At 48.6% G+C, this 21,692-nt stretch overlaps 1 protein-coding gene across 1 annotated transcript; it reads right to left on the reverse strand.

Annotated features, from left to right (window-relative positions):
- Positions 1 to 4,426: 4,426 nt before the first annotated feature.
- Positions 4,427 to 18,913, reverse strand: LCA5L (lebercilin LCA5 like; the record flags this gene model as incomplete). Its single annotated transcript, XM_084232757.1, has 9 exons — positions 4,427 to 4,820; positions 4,962 to 5,019; positions 6,245 to 6,362; positions 6,537 to 6,643; positions 8,429 to 8,510; positions 13,026 to 13,163; positions 15,201 to 15,709; positions 17,548 to 17,694; positions 18,592 to 18,913. The coding sequence occupies 9 exons, from the start codon at positions 18,911 to 18,913 to the stop codon at positions 4,427 to 4,429; spliced, it is 1,875 nt and encodes a 624-aa protein (XP_084088883.1).
- Between the last annotated feature and the right edge of the window lie 2,779 nt (positions 18,914 to 21,692).

Below are 21,692 nucleotides of genomic sequence, written 5' to 3' on the forward strand. Positions count from 1 at the left end.
TTTTTTTTTAAAGAAACAGTGCATAGGTTCATTTTGTTTGATTGTGTTTGTTCTTGGACTGTAAGTGAGCTGCTTACAAGAAACACGATCTTGGACACTCGTCATTGAGCCAGAAAGGCCAGCCTGCCACGGATGCTGGCCTGGCGCCGGGGGTGTGCCCAGCGGTCACCTGGGTGTCTACGAGGGGCCATTTGTGATTTGCACGGTTGGCATAATTTAAAGTGAAAATTTTCTAATAATTTATTAAAAACAAAACTGTTACTTTTAATCCAGATTAGAAAGGAACTTAATACCACTACTGGAATTTGAACATTTCTTTCTTCCTCTCACACAGTACACTACGCTAATTGACATTGCTCGTGCTTTGTCTCTCATTTAAATCTGCCAGCAGCGCAGTGCAGCGGGCTGGCTACTTATTTGAAACTGTTAAATTTTCATTACTCTGTTTTGTAATTGTATTCATGAGCCCATAATGCTTTGTTTTGTGCTTGAATTCTTGAATTGTATGTTTTATATTTAAAGCATTTCAAATAAGTGTATTTTATAAACGTTTAATAGTCATGCTCTATAGAAAAGAACAAAGTTAAAAAACACACCGGGAAGCCTGATTAAGTTAACTTAAATGGATGTGTTACCCCTATAGGGTATAATTCTGCTATTTTTTAAAACACTTTTTTCCCCTAATTAAATTCTTTGCAAGTGCTCCCTCCCTCCAGTACTTTGCTGTGACCGTCACAAATGACCAGTGGCCACCGCAGCGGAGAGCTAAATGTTAAGGCTAGTTTTTGAAAGACCTCGTTCGTCGTCTTGTGCTGCCTAGCGATCTGGTAAGTAGCTCACTGCATTTCTGCTGCTGGTGAAGGGCGGTGTGTACCTCAGCTGATTGTCACTCTGAAGACCCCCAGAGTGGGCTTCGGCTTCCGTGTCACTCAGGCTTCCCCGGCTGGGCCTGCTCGGCCGCAGCAAGGACACAGAGCAGGCACGATGGCAGGACTGATAGCAGATGGCCTCGTGGGCCTTGCCACAGCTTCCAGCCTCTCAGTCTCTGCACGGGCTATGGGGACCTCAGGATAAGAAGCCCCCGAGATGACTTTTGCACAAGGAGCTGCGGGGTCTCGGGGCCATAGAAGGCACAGTGTGGCACCCGCGGGTGATGAGTTGTGGGCAGAAGTGGCAGGTTAGCTGGGGAGCCATGGGTGGCCAGGAAGCCTGCCCGTGGGCTGATCAGGGGTCTCCCTGCGAGACCCTCCTAGTCTCCAAGGATGAGCTTTCTGCTGATACTGCAACAATTCTGACACACCTCAAGAGGCCAGGTGGAAAGGAGGCATAGCTCACAGCTGCTGGCTCTTCCCTTGTATGTTTGTAGTCTCTGAAGACCTGAAGTAGGGGTGATTGAAGCATCCATCTTTCTTGTCATTGTGGTTTTTCAAAATCTATTTGTTTTTAAATGGGTGATAAACATGGTTCTGAATTCAAAAGACACAGAGAGGGCACAGTGGGAGTGCCTGTTCTGACCCTTGACTCATGTTCTCCAATCCCCAGGCTTCCACTCAGCCAGTCTCTTAACGGTTCCCCCAGTGGTATTCTACACCTCTATGAGCAGTGTGCTTTTAAAATAAAATTATTATAATTTTAGAAGTACTCCCCCCCCAAAAAAAAACCAAACAAACACACAAATATTGCCTTTTAAAAAAGAAAATTCCACTTGGAAATTACAGAACGTGAGCAAGGAAGCAGACCCCATGAGCCCATAGAACCGGAACTACTGGTATTGACGTCTGTGCTCTCCCCGTGTGTGCGTGTGTGTGTGTGTAGCTGTGGATTGTGTGTTTCTATTAAATACTAGTGTGTAGTTTCATATAAAAAGACATCTGTTGGATTTCAAGAACATGTTGAGCTTGCTTTATGCCAGTTTTGTTTGCTTGATCTTTATGGTAAATCATTTAGGGAAATCTGCTTTACCCACAAATCCACAATCATTTTTGCCTGGAGGTGACCCACCCCTGTGGCGGGCAGGTGGGCAGAACCCTAACCGAACTCCCTTACTCTGTGGAGCTGCAGGCCCTTGGTCCTTGGGTGCGCACAGACCAGCATATTGACCTTCCCCTTCAACTTGTTTATGTATAACCAGACCTTCGAGATTGTTTCAAGAGTCTTCTCTGACCACCTGGTGTGATAGTCAAGCTCATTATGACTTATTTGTCAACTAATTTTGTGATAGTGTTTTTTTCCCCAGTGATGCTCTAAGTGCCTTGAGGACCAGAGATTATTCTTCGGCTTTTGTATACACCTCCTGGCATTTCTTTTTTTTTTTTTTTAAGAGAGATTTATTTATATAAGTACTAGGGTGTAGGCCAGAGGCGCGGGAGGGTGAGAGGATTCACCAGAGACAGAGCGGGGAGCAGAACAAGCAGAAGGACTGAAATATACTGCTGAGGGGAGCAGCGGGCGAGACAGGAGAGGTCTGCTATGCCATGTGGAAATCTCCCTGGCCGGGAATTGAACCGGTGCCTCAGAGGCTGGGGACAGCTCCACAGCGCTGTGTTCAACCCAATGCGCCACCAGGGAGGCCCACCTTCTGGCAATTCTTAAGTCAGTATGTACTTTCTGAAAAAGTACGCACACATCACTTTCTGGTTTTCTGACAGATAATAGAATTTTCTAGGGTACTGACCTACAAGTGCTTCAGGACAGCGCCCTCACCTTCCCTGGACTCACTGTTCCTGTGTGGACAGGCCAGCTCTCTGTCCGCCTGTTTGCCACCTCCAGTGCATGCGTCCCTCTTCAGTACTGTCTTGAATTCAGTACTGACTTTTGAAGTTCAGTCTTGAATAAATCCTGGGTGGTCAGTATTTTTGTTGTTGCTTGTGCTTTTGGCATCATATCTAAGAATCCATGACCAAATCCAAGGTGATAAGATGCCTTTGATTTGTATTAGCTTTAACTCTTACATTTTGGTCTTCGATCCATTATTGGCTAATTTTTGTGTTTGGTGATGTAAGGGTTCGGCTTTATTCTTTTTTATGTGGATACCTAGTTGTCCAAACACCTTTTGTTGAAGAAACTGTTCCCTGCTGATTGGTCTTGGCGACTTTGTGAAAAGTCACTTTACATTATAGACACCAGGATTTATTTCTGGACTCTCCCTCTGTACCACCATCTGTCTGTCTCTACATCAGTGCCCATGTTTTGATTACTGTTACACAGTAAGTTTTGAAATTTGGCATATTAGTGTAGATCATTTTTTAACAAGATGAATGGAGAATTATAAATAAAGATGACTGGAAAGCAACAGACTTAGATTAAATTTTTATTAAATTCCCTGCAGAAGCGCTTTTAGATAGCTCTGGTTTAATGCTATGATTTGTGCTTTTGTCAGTTGGCAGAAGAGCTCTTGAAATCTATAAAGCAGGGGTAGATGCTGTAGATGCTGTAATAATATCCCATCCAGACACCATTCCCAAGATCTTTTTAGTACAGTTCTCCGGAATTTAAGGCTCAGCAGTCGTCACCAGCACACGTGCCTTTGCATCCCCCCCCCCCTTCTTCCTTTTCCCCCAACAGTGGTTTTCATAAAGATTAAAGCCTGTGCCACTTGGATTTACCTCATCTTTGCTTTTAAATAGTTATTTCCCACCATGTCTTTCACTCAGTTTTAAAAATAGTGTGCCGGCATGACACACCAGCTCCCACACCGTTGGCAGTAGTATGGTTCAGATTATAAACAAGTTGCCCTTGTAAACTAAAGGCAAGTTAACTGATTAACATTGGTAGCAGAGCCCCCTTTGTATGGTCTTAATTACAAAATATTGGGGATACAGTGACTGTATTAGGGCCAAGCAGGTAGCCTGGGGGGATGTTTATTACACCGAGAGGCTTTTTTTTTCCAGACTTGCAGAAAAAAAAGCCAAGGTGTAGGTGTGCAAAAATATAACAGTGATACCGCATCTTAAGTGAACATGAGGGGAGTGTCGCCCACGGAGGCAGGATGTTCAGTGACAGGCGATTAAGAGAGACACTCAACAGCTCCTGACACCAGGGTTGGGGATGCCTTTTTTTTTTTTTTTAAAGTCTACTTGTTTCTCTTCAAAACTGCTTCCATGTTTTAAGTTAAATGCAATTTGATTGCCGATAAATTCCTGTGAGATGGGGCTCTTGGGCTGACTGAGCTTTCCAGCTGTGGCGTCCGAGCGAACACTACAGCCGTGGCCACCAGTCCGTCCTCCGAAGGGTCATGGACGGGTTTCACGCGGAAAAACCACGTAATGCTGGCAACTGTTGTCGGGAATACACCAGGTTGTGGAAGGTCTGGCGCGCGGTAGGTAAAACAAGACCTTAGTTTAGTCACCCCAGGGCCCCGCGATGAGGGGCCCGCGGCGCGAAGGACCAGAGCGGCAGACCAGGTGTGTGAGGAGAGTGCTCACGCTCAGGTAATTATTTTTCTTTTTCCTTCCGTGGGTGAAGCGGAGTCCACCGCCGTCGCCTTGGCGTCCCCGCAGGCGTTGCCGGCCGAGGCGCGCCCCGGCGGCGGGGGCTGCGGCCGCTTCCTCCTCGGCGCCTCCGCGGGCGCGCGGGCCTCGGCGCCGGCGCTCAGGACGCAGCCCGAGCCGAAGAGCTCCTCCATCAGGCTGCTCTTCCGCGCCAGGAAGGCCGCGTCCGGCGCCTTGGCGCGCCCCGCCTTGCCGAAGGAGGGCTCGTCGTCGCGCGCCGGCCGCCCCGGGGGCTCCCCGCGCCTCGGGCCCGCGTGGGGGGCGCCCGCGGCCGGCAGCCCGTGGTGCAGGTTCTCCACGGCCTCGGAGAAGGCGTAGCGCCGGCGGGGCCTGGGCGGCGGCGCCCCGGCGATGTCGGGGGCGCGCTCCCCGCGCGGGCTCCCCGCCCGGCCCGCCGCGGCCCCCGGGGCGCCCTCCCTGGCCGCGGGGCGCGGGGCCGGCGCCTCCTCCTGCTCGTCCTGCGGCCTCGGCCTTCCCGCGTGTTCCGGCGCGGCGTCCGCCTCCCGTCGCTCCTCTTCCTCCGCGGCATCTGTTTCAGAGAAAGCCGGCTCAGTGAGTTTGGAAATTCATAGTTTCTCCCCGAGGACGCGAGGGGCGCGCACCCTCGCGTGCACCTCCTGACAAGCATTTTCAAGTGACAAGGTGGACGCCGAGGTGCGGAGAGCTGGAGCCCCGCGCCCGGGAGACTGTGAAGCCCGAGGAGAAACACGGCGGTATGGCCGGGGAGCGAACCCCTGTCCCTGACTTACTGATCCTCAGCGTCGCTGGACATAGCGCCAGTTAAAATAACGAGAGTATTGTTTTCTCAACCAATCTGCAAATAATTTCCAGATTAGGTGGGGACCTGGGGAAACTGGAACGTTTGCCCCCCCCGGGGGTGTCAGTTGGCAGGGCTATTTTGGGATGGCAACTCGGTGGCCTCCCTATCAGAGTGTTGCGGAAACACACTCTAGACGGGCTGCTTCTCCTCTAGGGCCAAACCCTGCACAAATGCACGGAAGGTTTGCGCACCGCAGCGTGGCTGATGCCGCCTGTGGCCCAGTCGGGGTACAAAAGGACAGCACTGGCAGCCTGTGGCATTCCAGGCAGTTGTTACCGAGAAAGAGGTGGAGGAGTCTGAGTTGATGGAAGATGCATCGTGTCTTTAGGAAAAGGCTATTTGGGGAAAAGCCCGGTTCCTGGGAGCCGGGAAGCCCTGGGTGCAGCCCAGACGGGCTCGGGTTCCCAGGCCTGGGCAGCCCCGGCCCTGTTAGAAGCCTGCAGCCGGTCACCCGTGGGGAGAGGGGACAGGGTCGTGTGTACAGGGAGTTGGGAAGTTTTCACATATGAACACATTCTGAAATAAATTGAACCATTCGTACTCAGGAAAATAAGGGAATTCTAGCAAGAGAAAGAAAAATGTTTCAAGAATTAGTTAACAAATCAAAACACAGGGTAGATTCTGAGCCAAATGTTACTCTTTTGCTCTTTGATCCTGGAAGCAGCATTGACGCTTGATGGCTGGGGCTGGCCACCAGCCCCCACCCCCAGCTCTGGGCCCTGGGGAGACTGGTTAAGGGAAGCGCGGAAGGGCGAGGCCTGGGGCCCGCAGCCGTGGGGGAGGCCCCCGATCTGCTTCTCACATGGGCAGGGCCACACAGACATCATGTACGACGATTGTTTAAACTGCATGTAGGTGACGTGTCCTTCCACGCACACAGACAGTGCACAACTTTACAAACGTCAAATAAAGACTGGGCAGCTGCTGGCGTTACCTTCACACTTTCTTTTGGCGCCCTCTTGGTTTGGCAGTTGCCGGACACCGTGAGGGGCTGCACAGGCGATCTCAGTTGACTTTTCTTTCTGACCGATGTTTCTTGTTGTCTTATTCCCCTGTAATCAGAAAAGCAGTGAAAACGTATCTTTGGGGACAGATAATTTTGCTATTCATTGAATACAAACATCATTTGTATAGAGCAAGTAATAGAACAAGCACCTGTTTATCGTCTAATTCATTTTTGTAATGATTGGCTTATCAGAGCCTGAAAGATTTCAGATGTGCTGTACCTTAGTTGTCAAAGATGGGGCATCTTCTGATTTTTGGGTCTCCTGGTGTCTCATGATGGTAAATGGGACGCTTTTCCTGTCCACCTGTATGGATTTTGTTGACGAAACTGCAGGAGAGGAGCATGAGCATGTGAGCAGCCTGTCCCCCACCTGGAAGCATACTGACTTTAAACACGAAATAACACCGAGGTGTGCAGCGTAATAGTAAAGCAAAGCATGTGATACCTGCTGACATTTTCCAGTGTGGAACATTTGCTGGTTTTATTTACCCCGCTACTCCCCTGCTCCTTCTTGCGGGTGACCTTGGTTCCGGGAATCTCAGTGGCAGAGAAAGCAAGTGGCCCCAGGGTTCGAGGGCCAGGGTGTAGCAGCTGAGGACCCGTGTCCCTGCTTCCAGAAGGAACTCAAAGCTGCGGACCTGGGTGGGATCCTGCGAGCCCCGCCCCCGCACCACAGGGGCAGGATCCCAGTGGTCACATCACCACCAAGTCCAGACCTGCTTTCCTGGGACTACTACCCCATTTAAATGACCCCACATTTGCTTTCAACTACTCTGCTGGCTTTATTCTGGATTGTGAACCAGAAGCAGACATACCAGAAGTGGCCAGGAGATTGGAGGTGGTGGACAGGTAGCTGCTGCTGTCAAAATAGAGGCGGCCTGTTGTGCCTCTTTTTTTTTTTTTTTTTTAAAGATTTATTATGCATACAAGAACTGGGGTACAGGCCAGAGGTGTGGGGGTGAGAGGATTCACAAGAGACAGTGAGGAGCCGAACAGGTGGATCTAGCGAAACACTGCTGAGGGGAGCAGCAGGGAGACAGGAGAGGTCTGTGCCCTGTGGGTCACCTCCTTGGCAGGGGATCGATCTCATGCCGCGGTGGCTGTGGATAGCTTCATAGTGCTGCGTCTTAACCCCTTGCGCCACCAGGGAGGCCCATGCTGTGCCTCTTCTGAGTGGAATCTAACTCGGGGGGTGCTGTGTGCCGGGTGGGTTGGTACAAGAAGCCATAAAAGCAATGACAGCAGCAACAGGGTGGATCTCAAAACCATCCCGCTGAACAGAAGCATCCGGCCCCTGGAGAGCACAGGCTGTGTGATCCTACTTACACGAAGTCCTCACACAGGCAAATAAGCTAAGACCAACGGAAGGGAGTCAGCAGCCAGGGGCCGGAGCTTCAGGAAAAGATGGACACGATGTGTGTCTCGACTGGGCGGTAGCTCCATGCATTTGTCAGGACCCACTGATTGAACACTTGGCACGGGGGCGTGTTACTGAGGTGAATGGCGCCCAGAGGTGAAGCCGATTTAACAAATGCCTGGCCTGCTAACAAATGGAAAGCTGCTCTTTGCCAGACATTCTGCTTCCAGCTGAGGAGTGGCCCTGTCTCCGCCCTCAGTGAGGGCGGGAAGGCCTGCAGACCAGGGGGCCGTGCCTGATCCGCCCCGCTGGTCCCGGCACATCTATTTATTTATTTTTAAAGATTTTTTAAAAAAATTATTTATACAAGCACTGGGTACAGTCAGAAGCACGGGAGGGTGAGAGAATTCACCAGAGCCAGAGCGGGGAGCAGAGCAGGCAGAAGGACCGAAGGACACTGCTGAGGGGAGCAGCGGGCGGCAGGAGAGGTCTGCGCGCCACGTGGGACCCTCCTCCGGTGGCCGGGGAGCAGCCGGGGATCGAACCAGCGCTGCAGAGGCTGCGGGCAGCTTCGCAACCCAGCATTCAACCGCTGTGCCACTGGGGAGGCCTTCTTTTATTCATCTGGGCTCACAAACTGTGTCCCGGTGCCTAATAAAATGCTTTTCTAGAATCCCCAGTATCCAGTGAGACACGTTAGGAAAATCTGACTTGATACTTAAAAATAGAGATGAGCAAAAATAAGGAAAACGTACCTTTTGGATAATCTTTGTCTTGTGAATTTTTAAGTATCCGATTCGTATAGATGTTTCTGATTTCAAGCTCTCGATCCTTCTCCTAGAGAGAACCACAATACCATTTTTCTGTGCATGTTTGTTTTTATTAACTTTGATTTCCTCTAAGGCACAGGTTAAATAAACTCAATTTTCTTTAAACACACTAGATTCTGGCAGAAACAGGCCACATCATTACAGATCATGCCTCACACTAAGGGGTGTGTCCAAGCTTTTCCAGGTCAGCATTTTTTTCAGTCTCCTGGGCCTGTGCCAAGTTCATTGTTCTGCATGTTTGAAGCCATTTGATGATTGGAACTAATCAAAATACAAAAAGTGAGACCCTCAGGCCACAGTCACACCCCACAGGTGTCAGGATACTCCTTGGGTGTACTCTGGGAGGCAAGTCTGCCTGCTGCATCCAAGACCCTGCAGCTCTGGCCCACCCTGGTGGAGAGGCGGGCAGGCGCGAGTGAAGGTGTCTCACTGACAGGAGAGGAAAGCCCAGAGGAAGGAGTGAGGAGAGAGGAGGCTGTGAGAGATCAACGAGGGAGAGAGGTTGTTAATCCAATGGGGTTTTGGGTTTTCTGGTGTCGCTCGGGCGCAAACTGTGAGCCAGGGGAGGTTCAGGGGCTGAAGAAACTTCATGAGGTTTGGAAAATCTCAGTCAAGAGGCTTCAGGGGATTCGCCACCTTCCAAAGCCCCCCGCACTCAGCATGGAGCTGGGGCTCCGGGTGTCCCTGCGGTCAGTCAGGAGGGGCAAAGTCCCGCGCCCTGAGCCAGGTGGCGGGTGCATCTGGGATGCAGGAAGCAGCTGTGGGCGATGACCGGGGTGCAGGTGCCTAATGGGGGCTGGCACAGCTGGCTGCTCCTACAGCCCCCGGGACGCCCCTAACTGTCCGTGGGCGACAGGCCCCTGTGAGCCCCACTTCTGTGTCTGTCTCATCTCTGCATCTCCTGGTTGTTTTTGGGAGATCTCTTCAGAGTCCCTACATCTTTATCTTTATTGAATTTTCTATGCTGGCAATCACGTCTTAACTCACTTTCCTGATGCCCCCCCCCCCATTCTCATTGTAGAGGAGGCCTCTTCTGTCCGGGCAGACGCCTGGGGGGTTACTATCTCCCCTTTGGAGAAATGCCTCTCTGCCCGGCCTTTTCCCTTGTTTGGATTAGGCTTTTCCTGTTGCTGAGTTTGTCTCCTAGCCTCTTCCTCTATGAGCTCCACTCCCATTTCTTCCTTTTTCCGCTTTGCTGTTTATTTGTTGTGGAAGACTGTGTGTGCTGCACCCCGAGTGTGTGTGCTCTCCCCGAGTCTGGCTGCACCCTAGGGGTGCTGTGTGGCGCTCTCTGGTTTCGGGTGTGAGCGTGTATCAGACCCGGCGGCCTGGGGCCGGGCACCCCGCAGGTGGGTATCCCCGCATTCCCTTTTTCTTAAGATTATTTGTTTATTTATACAAGCACTGGGTACAGTCAGAAGCGCGGGAGGGTGAGAGAATTCACCAGAGCCAGAGCGGGGAGCAGAGCAGGCAGAAGGACCGAAGTACACTGCTGAGGGGAGCAGCGGGCGGCAAGAGAAGTCTGCGCGCCATGTGGGACACTCGCCAGTGGCCGGGGATCGAACCGGCGCTGCAGAGGCTGCGGGCAGCTTCGCAGCCCATCGCTCAACCGCTGCACCACCAGGGGAGGCCCGATCCTAACATTTCTTTTTATTTATTTATTTATTTATTTGATTAATTAATTTATTTTTTTAAATAGAAGCATGTTTTTTTTTATTTGCTTGTTTGTTTTGTTTATACATGCACTGGGGACAGTCAGAAGCGCGGGAGGGTGAGAGAATTCACCAGAGCCAGAGCGGGGAGCAGAGCAGGCAGAAGGACCGAAGTACACTGCTGAGGGGAGCAGCGGGCGGCAGGAGAGGTCTGTGGGCCATGGGGGACCCTCGCCAGTGGCCGGGGAGCAGCCGGGGATTGAACCGGCGCTGCAGAGGCTGCGGGCAGCTTCACAACCCAGAGCTCAGCTGCTGCGCCACCAGGGAGGCCCCCCGCATTCCCTTTTGTGAGGCCCAGTCCCTGACACTGCCCAGCTCCACTCATGCATTAGCAGCCCGGACAGCCAGGGCTGGTCTCCCCCTTTCTCAGTACTGATTGGGGTGCTTTTGCCAGGAGGAGTGCCCCCCCTTACCAACTCCCCGGCTACTCTGAGCGTATGAAAGGTAAACGTAATTGTCTCTTTTCCGTTATGTACCAGTTTTTGAGACAGTTTGCTGCCTCCAGAGGGCTCCTCACTGAGGCTTTTCAAAAGTGGTGTCATTATGAGCCAGGATTTCTATATATTGGATGAGTTTTAATCCACGCAGGTATTTTTATTCCCCCCCAGCTTTCCCCACTTTGGCAGTGACCTAATCGAGATGGGTCCAGGTGAGTCCTTCTGATGCTGCCCACACGTAGCTTGCAGAGGCGGCTTGATTCCTTTCGGTGGGCGTGGAATGAGAAGCGCAGAACCTTGGTTCCAGGAGTGTTCATGGCCACTGAGTGGGCCACACCAGAAAATACACATTTACATTTAAGGACAAAATATATGATAAATTCATACTTCATTCATACATCCCTTCAATTTGTGATGAGGACTGCAGGGTTTTTTTTTTTTATTTAAGATTTATTTATCTATGCATACAAGAACTGGGGTGTAGGCCAGAGGTGTGGGGGTGAGAGGACTCACCAGAGACAGAGCGGGGAACAGAACAGGCAGATCTACTGAAACACGCTGCTGAGGGGAGCAGCGGGGAGACACGAGAGGTCTGCTGCGCCCTGTGGGTCAGCTCTCTGGCCGGGGATCGAACTCGTGCTGCAGAGGCTGTGGATAGCGTCACAGTGCTGAGACTTAACCCTTGGACTGCAGGGTTTTTGTTTAGCCTTCTCTTCTGTATTTTCTTCCTTCCATCCCTGGAATCCCGCTTCTCGGTAACACTGACACCATGTGGGTTTTCTCCCTGAAGGGACGCAGAACAGTGTCAAAATAACCACATGACACCACACCAACAGTGTCACCGCTGAAGCGGCTTCAGGTGTGTTGGTGAAGTTACTCTCGCCCACGCAGCAGCCTGTGCAGTGGCACTAAGGTCGCAAAGTCCCTTGGGACGTTTTCTCTGTGACGTCACGCCACTGCCGGCAGACACAGAGCGTTCCTGGTTTTAGTGTCAGGAAATGCTTTTCACCTTCTTCACATTTCATCCTGCTTCATGCCTGTGCCAAGTATCACACGGTTCCAAAGTCAGTGCTATCAAAAAGATGTCTAAGGAAGTCCAGGCTCAGTGACTCTCCCGGGCCAGCCGCTCCCCACTTCTGCCGTAGCCCCGTCCTTTTTTATGCACAAGCAGACGCAGGGGCCTCCGTGCTCCCTTCCTTCTGCAGTCGGCAGCATTCTCCACGCCTCCTCCCTGCCTTCCTTTGCACACTCAGCAAGATCCCTTGGAGCTTATCTCGTGATCTTGGTCCTTTTTACAGATGCACAGAAATCCGTTGTGTGGGGGTGTGGTTACTTCCCAGAAATAAATTTGGATCTTACTGTCTATAGAATGTTGCATCTTTCTTTTCATTAAGCATTTCATTACTATTAAGCATTTGTTTTGTCAACATTTTTTTTTAATGAGTACATCCTACTTACATGCCTGGGGATACATACGAAAGCATAATGTTGATTTTATAATTCCCTCAGTGCATGCATACATGTGTGTGTGCATAGGTGTGTGCGTGCCTGTGTGTGCGTGTGTGTGTGTGCCTTGAACAGTGGACCTTGAAGTCTCTTCTGTTCTATTTCTAAGCTGGCTGCTATGGCCATGCCTGTTTTCTGGCATATTCTTCTCTCTGAAGTTTCCTAAGACTCTCCCCTGTCTTTCAAAGGGAGTGTTTACATCCATCTTTCTCCCCTTATGTCCTTTGAGGCACCTGGGAGATCTGAATTCCCTGCTTGTCATAAGTGAAAGTCTCATCTCAAAAAACAAGCTTAAGATTTACTAGTTGAGCCTCTAAAGAGCTGCATCTCTGAAGTGTCTTAACTCACTTTCCCAACTTGTTGGACATTTTAGAAATGCTCAAGGCACAATGATAGCAAAAGCCTGAAAAAATAAGTATTTCTAATACCCATTTTTAAAGCATACTTTAAAAGACAACTTTGCAAGCATTTGCAAGTGAAACTCTAAAATAAATTTCTGGGCCATTAAAATGACCTCGTATTTTAATGTCATCGGTTAATTTTAACATTGAAAAACGTATTTGGGGTTACATTAAAATGTTAGCAACATGCACTAATATTACTTCATGCCATGAGATAGAAAGGTTAAGAAGTCTTGTTAATGAAGAATTTTAATTTTTCTAATCATGGTACAAGTCTACCAGGCTGTTAGCTCATTCTAGTTAAAGTGAGTTCTAATAACCTTAGGCCTTCTCTCTGTTCATATGGTTGTAGGAAAGAAAGGTAATTTGAGAAACATATTCCTGAAGTGAAATAATTTAAAGCTATACCGGGCCCGAGTCACTGTGCTGTTTTGGGGAGCGGACACTCATGGCATTGGAGACGCACCTTAAGTCTCTGCTGCAGGTGGGTCACCTCCATCTGCAGGGTCCTCGTGGCCGCCTGCGCCGCTGCCGTCTTCCGGCTCTCAGTGGCCAGCTGGCGGCTAAAGGCCTTATTGTTCAACCTCAGTTGTTTTTCCAAGCTCTGAAAACAGTATACAATTCAACGCTCTGTCACCCGTGTCGTATCTGTAAGAACCTGCATCGCAGTGGAGCTAACTACACTGAGAAGCGCGAGTTTTCAGGGCCATGTCAGTGGCAGGCTGGCAAGGGGCAATATAATTTAGAAGGGATTGGAACAATAACAGAATAGCCAGAAGCCCTAGGTCCCAAGTCTAGAAGATAAACATCATGTGTTTTGAGCCTGCTTTTCTTTCTTTGACACACTTTGGAAGTGCCACGCTGGGAACGACACCTGGGCAGGTGTGCTAAGTGAAGTGTTCCAAGCGTTGCCTTGTGTGGCAACTTTAAAAAAAAAAAAAACCCTTCCACCCCTGGGCCAAAGGGCTGTCCAGCCGCCCCACAGCGGTGCAGACCCCCGAGGGGTCCCACACAGGAGCCTGGAAGTAAGTCACAGCAGGGATGCCAGCTCCCGCCCCACACAGCCGCCTTGAGCTACAGGACTCCGACAGGAGGCTTGGCCACATGGCCATTTCTGTCCTTCCTTTCTTTTCTTTTTAACATAAATTGTGGTTTCCTTGCTTATAACAGCAAGAAATACGGGAAGTTAAGAGGATAAAATAATCACTAAAAATCCTACTTCCTGAAATACTAACATTAAATACCTACAGTTCGGGCCCTCTAGCCTCCCCACCAAGGGCTTTACCACCAAGTAGAAACTCCCCATAAAATCAAGTGCTTCTGATAAGAACATAATTTGTTTTGAGATCCTTTTGTCTATACGATGTAAAACCATGAACTATGTAAACATTTACATGTAAAAATAGAAGAAATAAAAATACATTTACATGTGGGACATATGCTAAGGTGGATCCAGTATTACCTCCTGAATACAATTTACAGTATACAGTGAAAAAGTGTATACTGTGAAAAGCAATGTTCATTATTTTCTGTTGCTCACGTATCCATTTTATGTGAGAAAATTCTCTTTGAAAATAGGGGAGGATTTTACCAAAGAAGAAATAGCTGAGATAACCAAGTGGGTGAAATAAACTTAACATTTTCTTATTATTTCAAGATCACAGAAAATTCTTGCCTGTCACCAACATGTATCAAGGAATTAAATGGTCAATCCAGTTATGTTTCTGTCCACAGAGTCCAAAGTCGAAGGTCAAACAGGCAGAGTTCTTGATACAATGAGTGTGTTTCCCCAAGTCACGCCTTGTAGGGTAGCCCCCAGGTCACTTCTTCAACTTTGATTTCTCCCCCATCTCTCTTCACAGGAGCATATCTGGGGGAAATTCCCATCCCTCAAATACTGAAATGTCTACATGGTAATGTACACAATGAGGAGGGCTGAGATCAGGAATGGACTGAAGAGATGCTCTGCTTAGGTTTTTAGGAAGTAGCCTTTTGCTAAAGTTTGCCTAAGAGACTTTGCAAACAACACATAAAAACTTTCCGGCAAATAAAGACTTGTTTGACGCCTGTAGCTGAGCTGTCATTTCCAGAGAAAGGAGTTCAGCCCCAGAGTGAACCTGTCACCACAGAGTGAGCTCTGGTAACCATGACAGCCTGGTAGCCACAGAGTGAGCCTGGTCACCATGGAGTGAGCCTGGTCACCAGAGAGTGAGCTCTGGTCACCAGAGAGTGATCCTGGTCACCAGAGAGTGAGCCTGGTCACCTCAGAGTGAGCCTGGTCACCTCAGAGTGAGCCTGGTCACCACGAAGGCCACCACAGAGTGAGCTCTGTCACCATGGAGTGAGCCTGGTCATCACAGAGTGAGCTGTGGCCACCAAGGAGTGAGCCTGGTCACCACGGAGTGGGCTTTGGCTACTGGGACAACAGAAGGCCCATTTCTAGTCTTGAGCTGCTGTGTCTCCCCTTTTCACCTGCTCCCACTCCCATCCCCAAGTAAAGTCAGCATCGTCCAGTGTGGCACATGGCAGCCACCTGACTAGGCACCTGGTCATGTTCCATTCACCGTGGGACAGGACCAGTGGGCGCCATCCCCACATTAATTTTAAAACCTTAACATTTCTAGATCTCTGAAATACAGACCTGGATTTTTTTGTCATTTGTTTCCATTTTAGTGGTAAGACTAGACAGTCTTTGAGTAAGTTCTCCCCTCTCTGCCAGATTCTTGTCCTCAGAAAGTCTCTGCAGTGTCTGCAGAGTGTCTTTCGTCCTGAGTAGTTCGCCGTCTGTTTCTCGAAGTTTCCTAGATATGGCTCTTTCCTTTGCCTGAGATTTCCTAAGTAGCTGCCTTAAATTTTTTACTTCACTCTGATGTTGAGCTACAATCTGAGGTAGGTTATTTTGTGAATTCTCATACTTTCCGATAGCTCTCAGGTGTCTAAGCTGAACTTGTTTCAGAAATTGGTTTTCTATGACTGTGGCTTCCAGCTTGCGATGTATGTCAGTTAGTTCGTTTTTCAGCTCTTTGATCTTGTGTAGCCTTGCGGAGAGGATGCGGTGAGTCATAGCGTCTCTTCTCTGGGTCACGTTGGCTTGGGAATTGGAAATGGGCGCCTTGCAGTTGTGCTTTTTCTCCATGGAGATTTCTGGGCCTGTGGAAGCAGATAACCCAGTTTGTTATTAGTAATATGCATTCAGATATGCAGATATGTAAATATACACACATGAGCATCCCCCCATACACAGGCAAACTAGAGCAGGAAAGAACTTTATAGTTATCTCCCGTCACGTGATTCTTTAAGGTCGGTGCTACTCTAATTTAAAGCTGGGTAGTTTATGTCATTTGTCCATCACTGTTCCCATATGCTAGGCATTGAACTACATGAAATCCAACACACGAATGGGATAGTGAGGATGTGGCACTAGAGCCAGACAGGTAGGAAGATCTCATAGAATCAAAAAGACCCTTCAAAAGCCAAGTGACAGGTAAGCTAGATGGACAGATATCCCATGTCTGGATGGGAGGCCGGTGTGTCCTCGGTTAGTGTGGCTGGGCATACGGAGTCAGTGGGTTGGCTTGTGTTTAGGAATCTACTTTAAATAAAAAGTGTCTCAACAATATTACATCAAGCTTTAAGCACCGAGCTTATAAAAATCATATGTGAGTTTGTCAGCTGCCCCTGCATTATCATCCCATGCTAAAGATGGATGGACTGATGCTTGGCTGTGGCACTCACCAGTGGGCAGCAGTGTGTGCCTGTACCTCATCTCTGTGCATGTGTAAGGGGCTTGTAGGTGTGTGTGTGTGTGTGTGCATGCAGGGCTACATATCAGTACATATTCTGAGAGGAGACTCAAACTGCATTCTAAAATCTAAAAAAAAAAAAGCTGGTGCTTAGCTGGAGAGTGAAGGGGACTTAGTGACCAGTGTCACTGGAGTCCCAGCCTTGGGCCTGGGTCCAAGTGTGTCCTCTGAGACGTGGTTGACTGTGAGGAAGGAGATTCTGCCTGGGACAGATACACGGAGCCAATAGAAATGGGATGTTGTTGGGGTGGGGGGTGTTTGAATCTGGGCTATGACAGGACAAGTAGGTTTGACAACACTCAATGTCAGTGCAAACCGATTTTTGTTTCCAAATCAGTTTTGGTGCCAAAAATACGAAACATTTTTGGTTTTCAGAGCTTTGTCCATACGACACACAAGCACAGCACGTGCCTTACAATGGTCTCTTTTGACAGAGTCCACTGGGAGACAAGGTACTGGACTTTTCATCCTGGGCCTTGGGTCTTGCCAGGGGGTGTAGGACCCTCTGTCTTTCTAGAAAAGAGCACTTTGAGAATCCGGTACAAGCCAAGGATCCTTCTTAGAAAAGTCCCCAAAAGGCAAATAGACAAGTAAAATTTCATGGGTTCACACACATGGGTCTTAGACTAGGAATCCCTGCGCTGCAGCCTGAGGATGCTACATGATCCAGGGGGACATGGAGTCCAGATCGGGCGGTGGGTGACAGGTACTGGGTAAACCTGACAGGAGATGTGGCCCAGACGTACAGGCGCCTGCTTAAGTGTTTTCCAACTATGGCAGTTCTGATGGTCAAAGTGGAAGGAGTTGCAGTCACTCCTGTGTAAGGAATATGCACAAGCCCGGGACTGTCTGGGCAGGGGGCAGGGATGAGGATTCACTGACATTGAAGGCTAATTCCATGTGTGTGCGGGTACTTTGATGTACTTTGATGCCAGAGACAGAGTCCCCTTCTGTCGGCTGCAGTGCAGGGATTCCTAGTCTAAGACCCATGGTTGTGATCCCATGAAAATCTACTTGTCTATTTGCCTTTGGGAACTTTTCTAAGCAGAAGGACCCTTGGCTTGCACCAAAGTACATCAGAGTACTTTGATGATGTAGGTACTTTGAAAATCCACAAGGAAACGACATTAACAGCCTTTGGAAGCAGCCCTGTTTCTAAAGACTGTCTCTGCCAGGATGTCTCACCGGACTTGGAGACCATCTTCTTGGGGCGTTGAGACAGGTACTTATGCTGCATTGGCAAGTCAAGCCTTGGTTCTCCAGCTGAGATGAAAGGCAAGAAGATACTGAAATCCAAGTACCGTGGTACTCTGAAACAAGGCCACCTGTTAACTGAAAAGGGAACTGCCCTCACTAGCAGGCTCCAGCAGGGCCGCCCCGGGGAGGGCGGGCTGTCACGCTTCAGCCTAGCTTTCTATTGTTATGTGACTTTTTTTTTAAAAGATTTATTTTATTCATGTATACAAGAACCTGGGTACAGGCCATATGTGCGGGAGGGTGAGAGGATTCACCAGAGACAGCGGGGAACAGAACAGACTGACTGACTGAAATCCACTGCTGAGGGGAGCGGCGGGCGAGACAGGAGAGGTCTGCCGTGCCATGTGGGTATCTCCCCGGACGGCTGGGGTCAAACCTGCACTGCAGAGGCTGCGGACAGCTTCACAGCGCTGTGCTCAACCACCTGTGCCACCAGGGAGGACTCTTTTTTTTTTTTTTTTGAGTATTTTTTTTTTTTTATAGAGGCATGTTTTTATTTATTTATTATATTTGTTTGTTTGTTTTGTTTATACATGCACTGGGTACAGTCAGAAGCGCGGGAGGGTGAGAGAATTCACCAGAGCCAGAGTGGGGAGCAGAGCAGGCAGAACGACCGAAGTACACTGCTGAGGGGAGCAGCGGGCGGCAGGAGAGGTCTGTGCACCATACAGGATCCTCCTCTGGTGGCCGGGGAGCAGCCGGGGATCGAACCGGTGCTGCAGAGGCCGCGGGCAGCTTCGCAACCCAGTGCTCAACCGCTGCGCCACCGGGGAGGCCCACCAGGGAGGACTCTTAATCTATATCCTTACTCCTCCTATGAAAGTATCCTAACATGTAAACAACAACAAAATACACATTTCCGATAGGGAGAAACAATAAAACCGAATATGGACCAGTCACGTATTGGTGCATGAAATCAGGAGGTTACTATAGTCAGATATTTGGTCTCGGCTGGGAAATTTCATTTCTTACCTTTAGGCAGGGAGAACTTAGAAACATTATAATTTTTCTTCTCCTCCTTGTTTTCTTTGACCACTGGCGTCTCTACGTAATTTCTGTTAGCTGTTGTTTCTGAACATTCAGAGACAAACTCTTCTGAATAGTCACAGTGAGAATTTAAGCTTCCACAGGAACACTGAGATCTGCTATAATCAACACTCTTATCGGAAGCGTTACTGTTCCTGGGAAAATTGCTTGTGTCTGCGCTCCTCTCTGCAGACCGCCTAGTGCTTTCTAGAGTCACACTGGGGAAAGGCTCATCTACATTTATCTCTGTTGTATCAGCCAAAGACATAGTAAACGACCTAATAGAAGAAAAGTATTTTTAGATTTAGAGCTATTGACATTAAAACGAACCTGTGCTTTCTATAACTAGAAATGGATAATTAGGGAAGTGGAATAAAACATTATTTTGAAGTATCTTCTGGAAGAATCTTAGTTTGGTTGTTATAGTATTTCTCATAAAATATAAGACCCTGAGGCCAAACTGTGGTGAGATAATAGTCACATGCACTGTAAGATAGAGTTCCCATCAGGTGATACCGATTTAAGTTCATTCTCTAAGGCTGGCTATTGGTTGAGATTTTCTGCCATGATCAGAACTAATGAAAATGTCAATATTTGGCAAATCTGGTATGAAATACAGCACTTGTGAAATTCAGACATATTTGTTGAGATGTACACATTTACTCACTAAAGGTGAATTACATATTCTGAGACTACATATGTAGAACATAATACATCAGTCCACCCTTTTTCTAGAGCCAGTACTTGTTCCAAAATTAAGAGTAATAATAGCTTCTAGTTATGTGAGCTTGAACCAAGACTATAAGGTTTTTAAAATTTTATTTCAGGAAGTTTGCATTCCTTTAGATGCTTTACTTATACTATTAAATTAATATGATTTCCCTGATTATATACCAAATGGTCATAGACCACATGATTACAGAAGCAGGAATTCAGAGGAACGAATTGATTTACATGGAAAAATCATCCAGGGATTCCAATTATTTTGAAGAAAATTCACCAAATGGAAAATTTACACTTGTTTAATAAAGGACTGACTATATTTTCAGCTACACACAAAACAAACTTTTGTAAATAATGAATTTGGAAACATCAAAAGTAATTTGTCTGTCATAAAACTATTTCAAAGTGAAACATCAAAATCCTTTTTTTATAATATTGTCATTTTATTTATTATTATGCTTTATTGAGGTAACATTGGTTTACAACACCGTACACAATTTAGAGTACAGGTTCACCTCTCTCCAGCATTACACCACACCACACCCGATGCCAAAGACCAACAACCCTGTTGGTCATGGCCCTCCACCCCCACCTGCTCTCCTAACATCTCCTTCTGCAGTCAGGTTTCAAGGGTTAGCTTTGTTCCTTAGCTTTGTTTGTTTCTTTCTTTTTTAAAGATTTACTTATTTATGCATACAAGATCTGGGGTACAGGCCAGAGGTGTGGCAGGTGAGAGGATTTAGTAGAGACAGAGTGGGGAACAGAACAGGTGGATTGACCAAAATACACTCTTGAGGGAGCAGTTGGTGAGAAAGGAGAGGTCTGCTGCACCATGTGGGTAGCTCTCTGGCCGGGGATGGAACTTGTGCTGCAGTGGCTGCGGTTAGCTTCATAGGTTGCCTCTCAATCCCTTGTGCCACCAGGGAGGCCCGTGTTTTTATATTCTTCAGATAGCTAACTAGGAATGAAGTTGCCGCATCTAATGGCAGATCTATTTTTAATGTGAAAATCAACATCTAACTGGGGAACAATAGTAAAAGTAGACTTCCAGGAGATATGTTAAAAAGCAAAAAGTAGAAATGAAATTGGAAGGCGTGACCCCAACTTCTAATCAGGGGCATGTGACACCTCGTAGTGGAGCGCCCTCTGCAATGGGGCTGGGGCCTCGCAGGCTGGCTCTGGGCCAGACGCCAAATCCCAGGGAGACACTGCCTGGAGTCCTGAGCCCTGGTGATTTACTCAGCGCCTGTGTTTATATTGTTTCGCCTGTGCTTGTCTAGAGTAGCCGTTTATCAAGGTCCTACTTTCATTAAAACTGTCAGTGTAGTGCCTCCCCGGTGGTGCAGCTGTTGAGCGCTGGGCTGCAAAGCTGCCCGCAGCCTCTGCAGCGCTGGTTCAATCCCTGGCCGCTGGCGAGGGGCCCATATGGTGCAGACCTCTCCTGCTGCACCCGCTGCTCCTCTCAGCAGTGTACTTCGTCACTCCGCCTGTTCTGCTCCCTGCTCTGGCTCTGGTGAATTCTCTCACCTTCCCGTGCTTCTGACTGTACCCAGTGCTTGTATGAATAAATAAGTAAATTTTAAAAACTGTCAGTGTAAGTCACTGCATTTCATCCCCCGTTTGTCAGGCAGTTCCAAGACACGCTCAGCTCCCTTGCAGGAGTCCACCAGGGGAAGGGGCGCAGTGCAGGCCAGGAGGGTGAGTTTGATTCAGTTAAGTAAAATTTTAAGTAATTTAAATAATTTTAAGTAATTTAAATTTTAAGTAATTTAAATACAGCAGTTCTTATTTGTAGACCAGGAATGTTTCAGTTCAGTCAATTACTCCCCCAAGCAACTTTCACAGGGTGCCACAGGGCCCCTTGTAGCTACAGGAACTCCTCAGCTGTTTGCCCCTAGGAACTTGCTTAACGGTCAGAGCAGAGTGATCACATTTACTCCACTTGCTCTTTGAGTTCCTGGGGTAGGGCCTCGGTGGTCACATCAAAGTACTGACTGAACGGAATAACCATGTGACAACAGGCTGGGTGCCGGTGCCGCTTCTGGGGGCTTCCCACACACCCTGAGAGGTCCCCTCAGTCCATCCAGCTTCTTGACTTGCTCAGAGGACTCTGGGGGAGACGGACGCCCACAGTTAAGATCTGGATCCCCTGAGAATCCCAAACGTCGGGTGGGAAAGGCCTCTCTGGAGAAGAGGCGGTGCGCGCCAAAGCTGCTCACCACGGCAACTGTGGAACGCTGGGCCTGTCCTGGCCCTGTGCGCGAGAATCAGCGGATTCCAAGGTACACACGCTTCTGAGGCCTTCAACAAACCCTCACAGCTGT

Source organism: Talpa europaea (genome assembly GCF_964194135.1).
Source record: "Talpa europaea genome assembly, chromosome: 4".
Classification (NCBI taxonomy): Eukaryota; Metazoa; Chordata; class Mammalia; order Eulipotyphla; family Talpidae; genus Talpa; species Talpa europaea.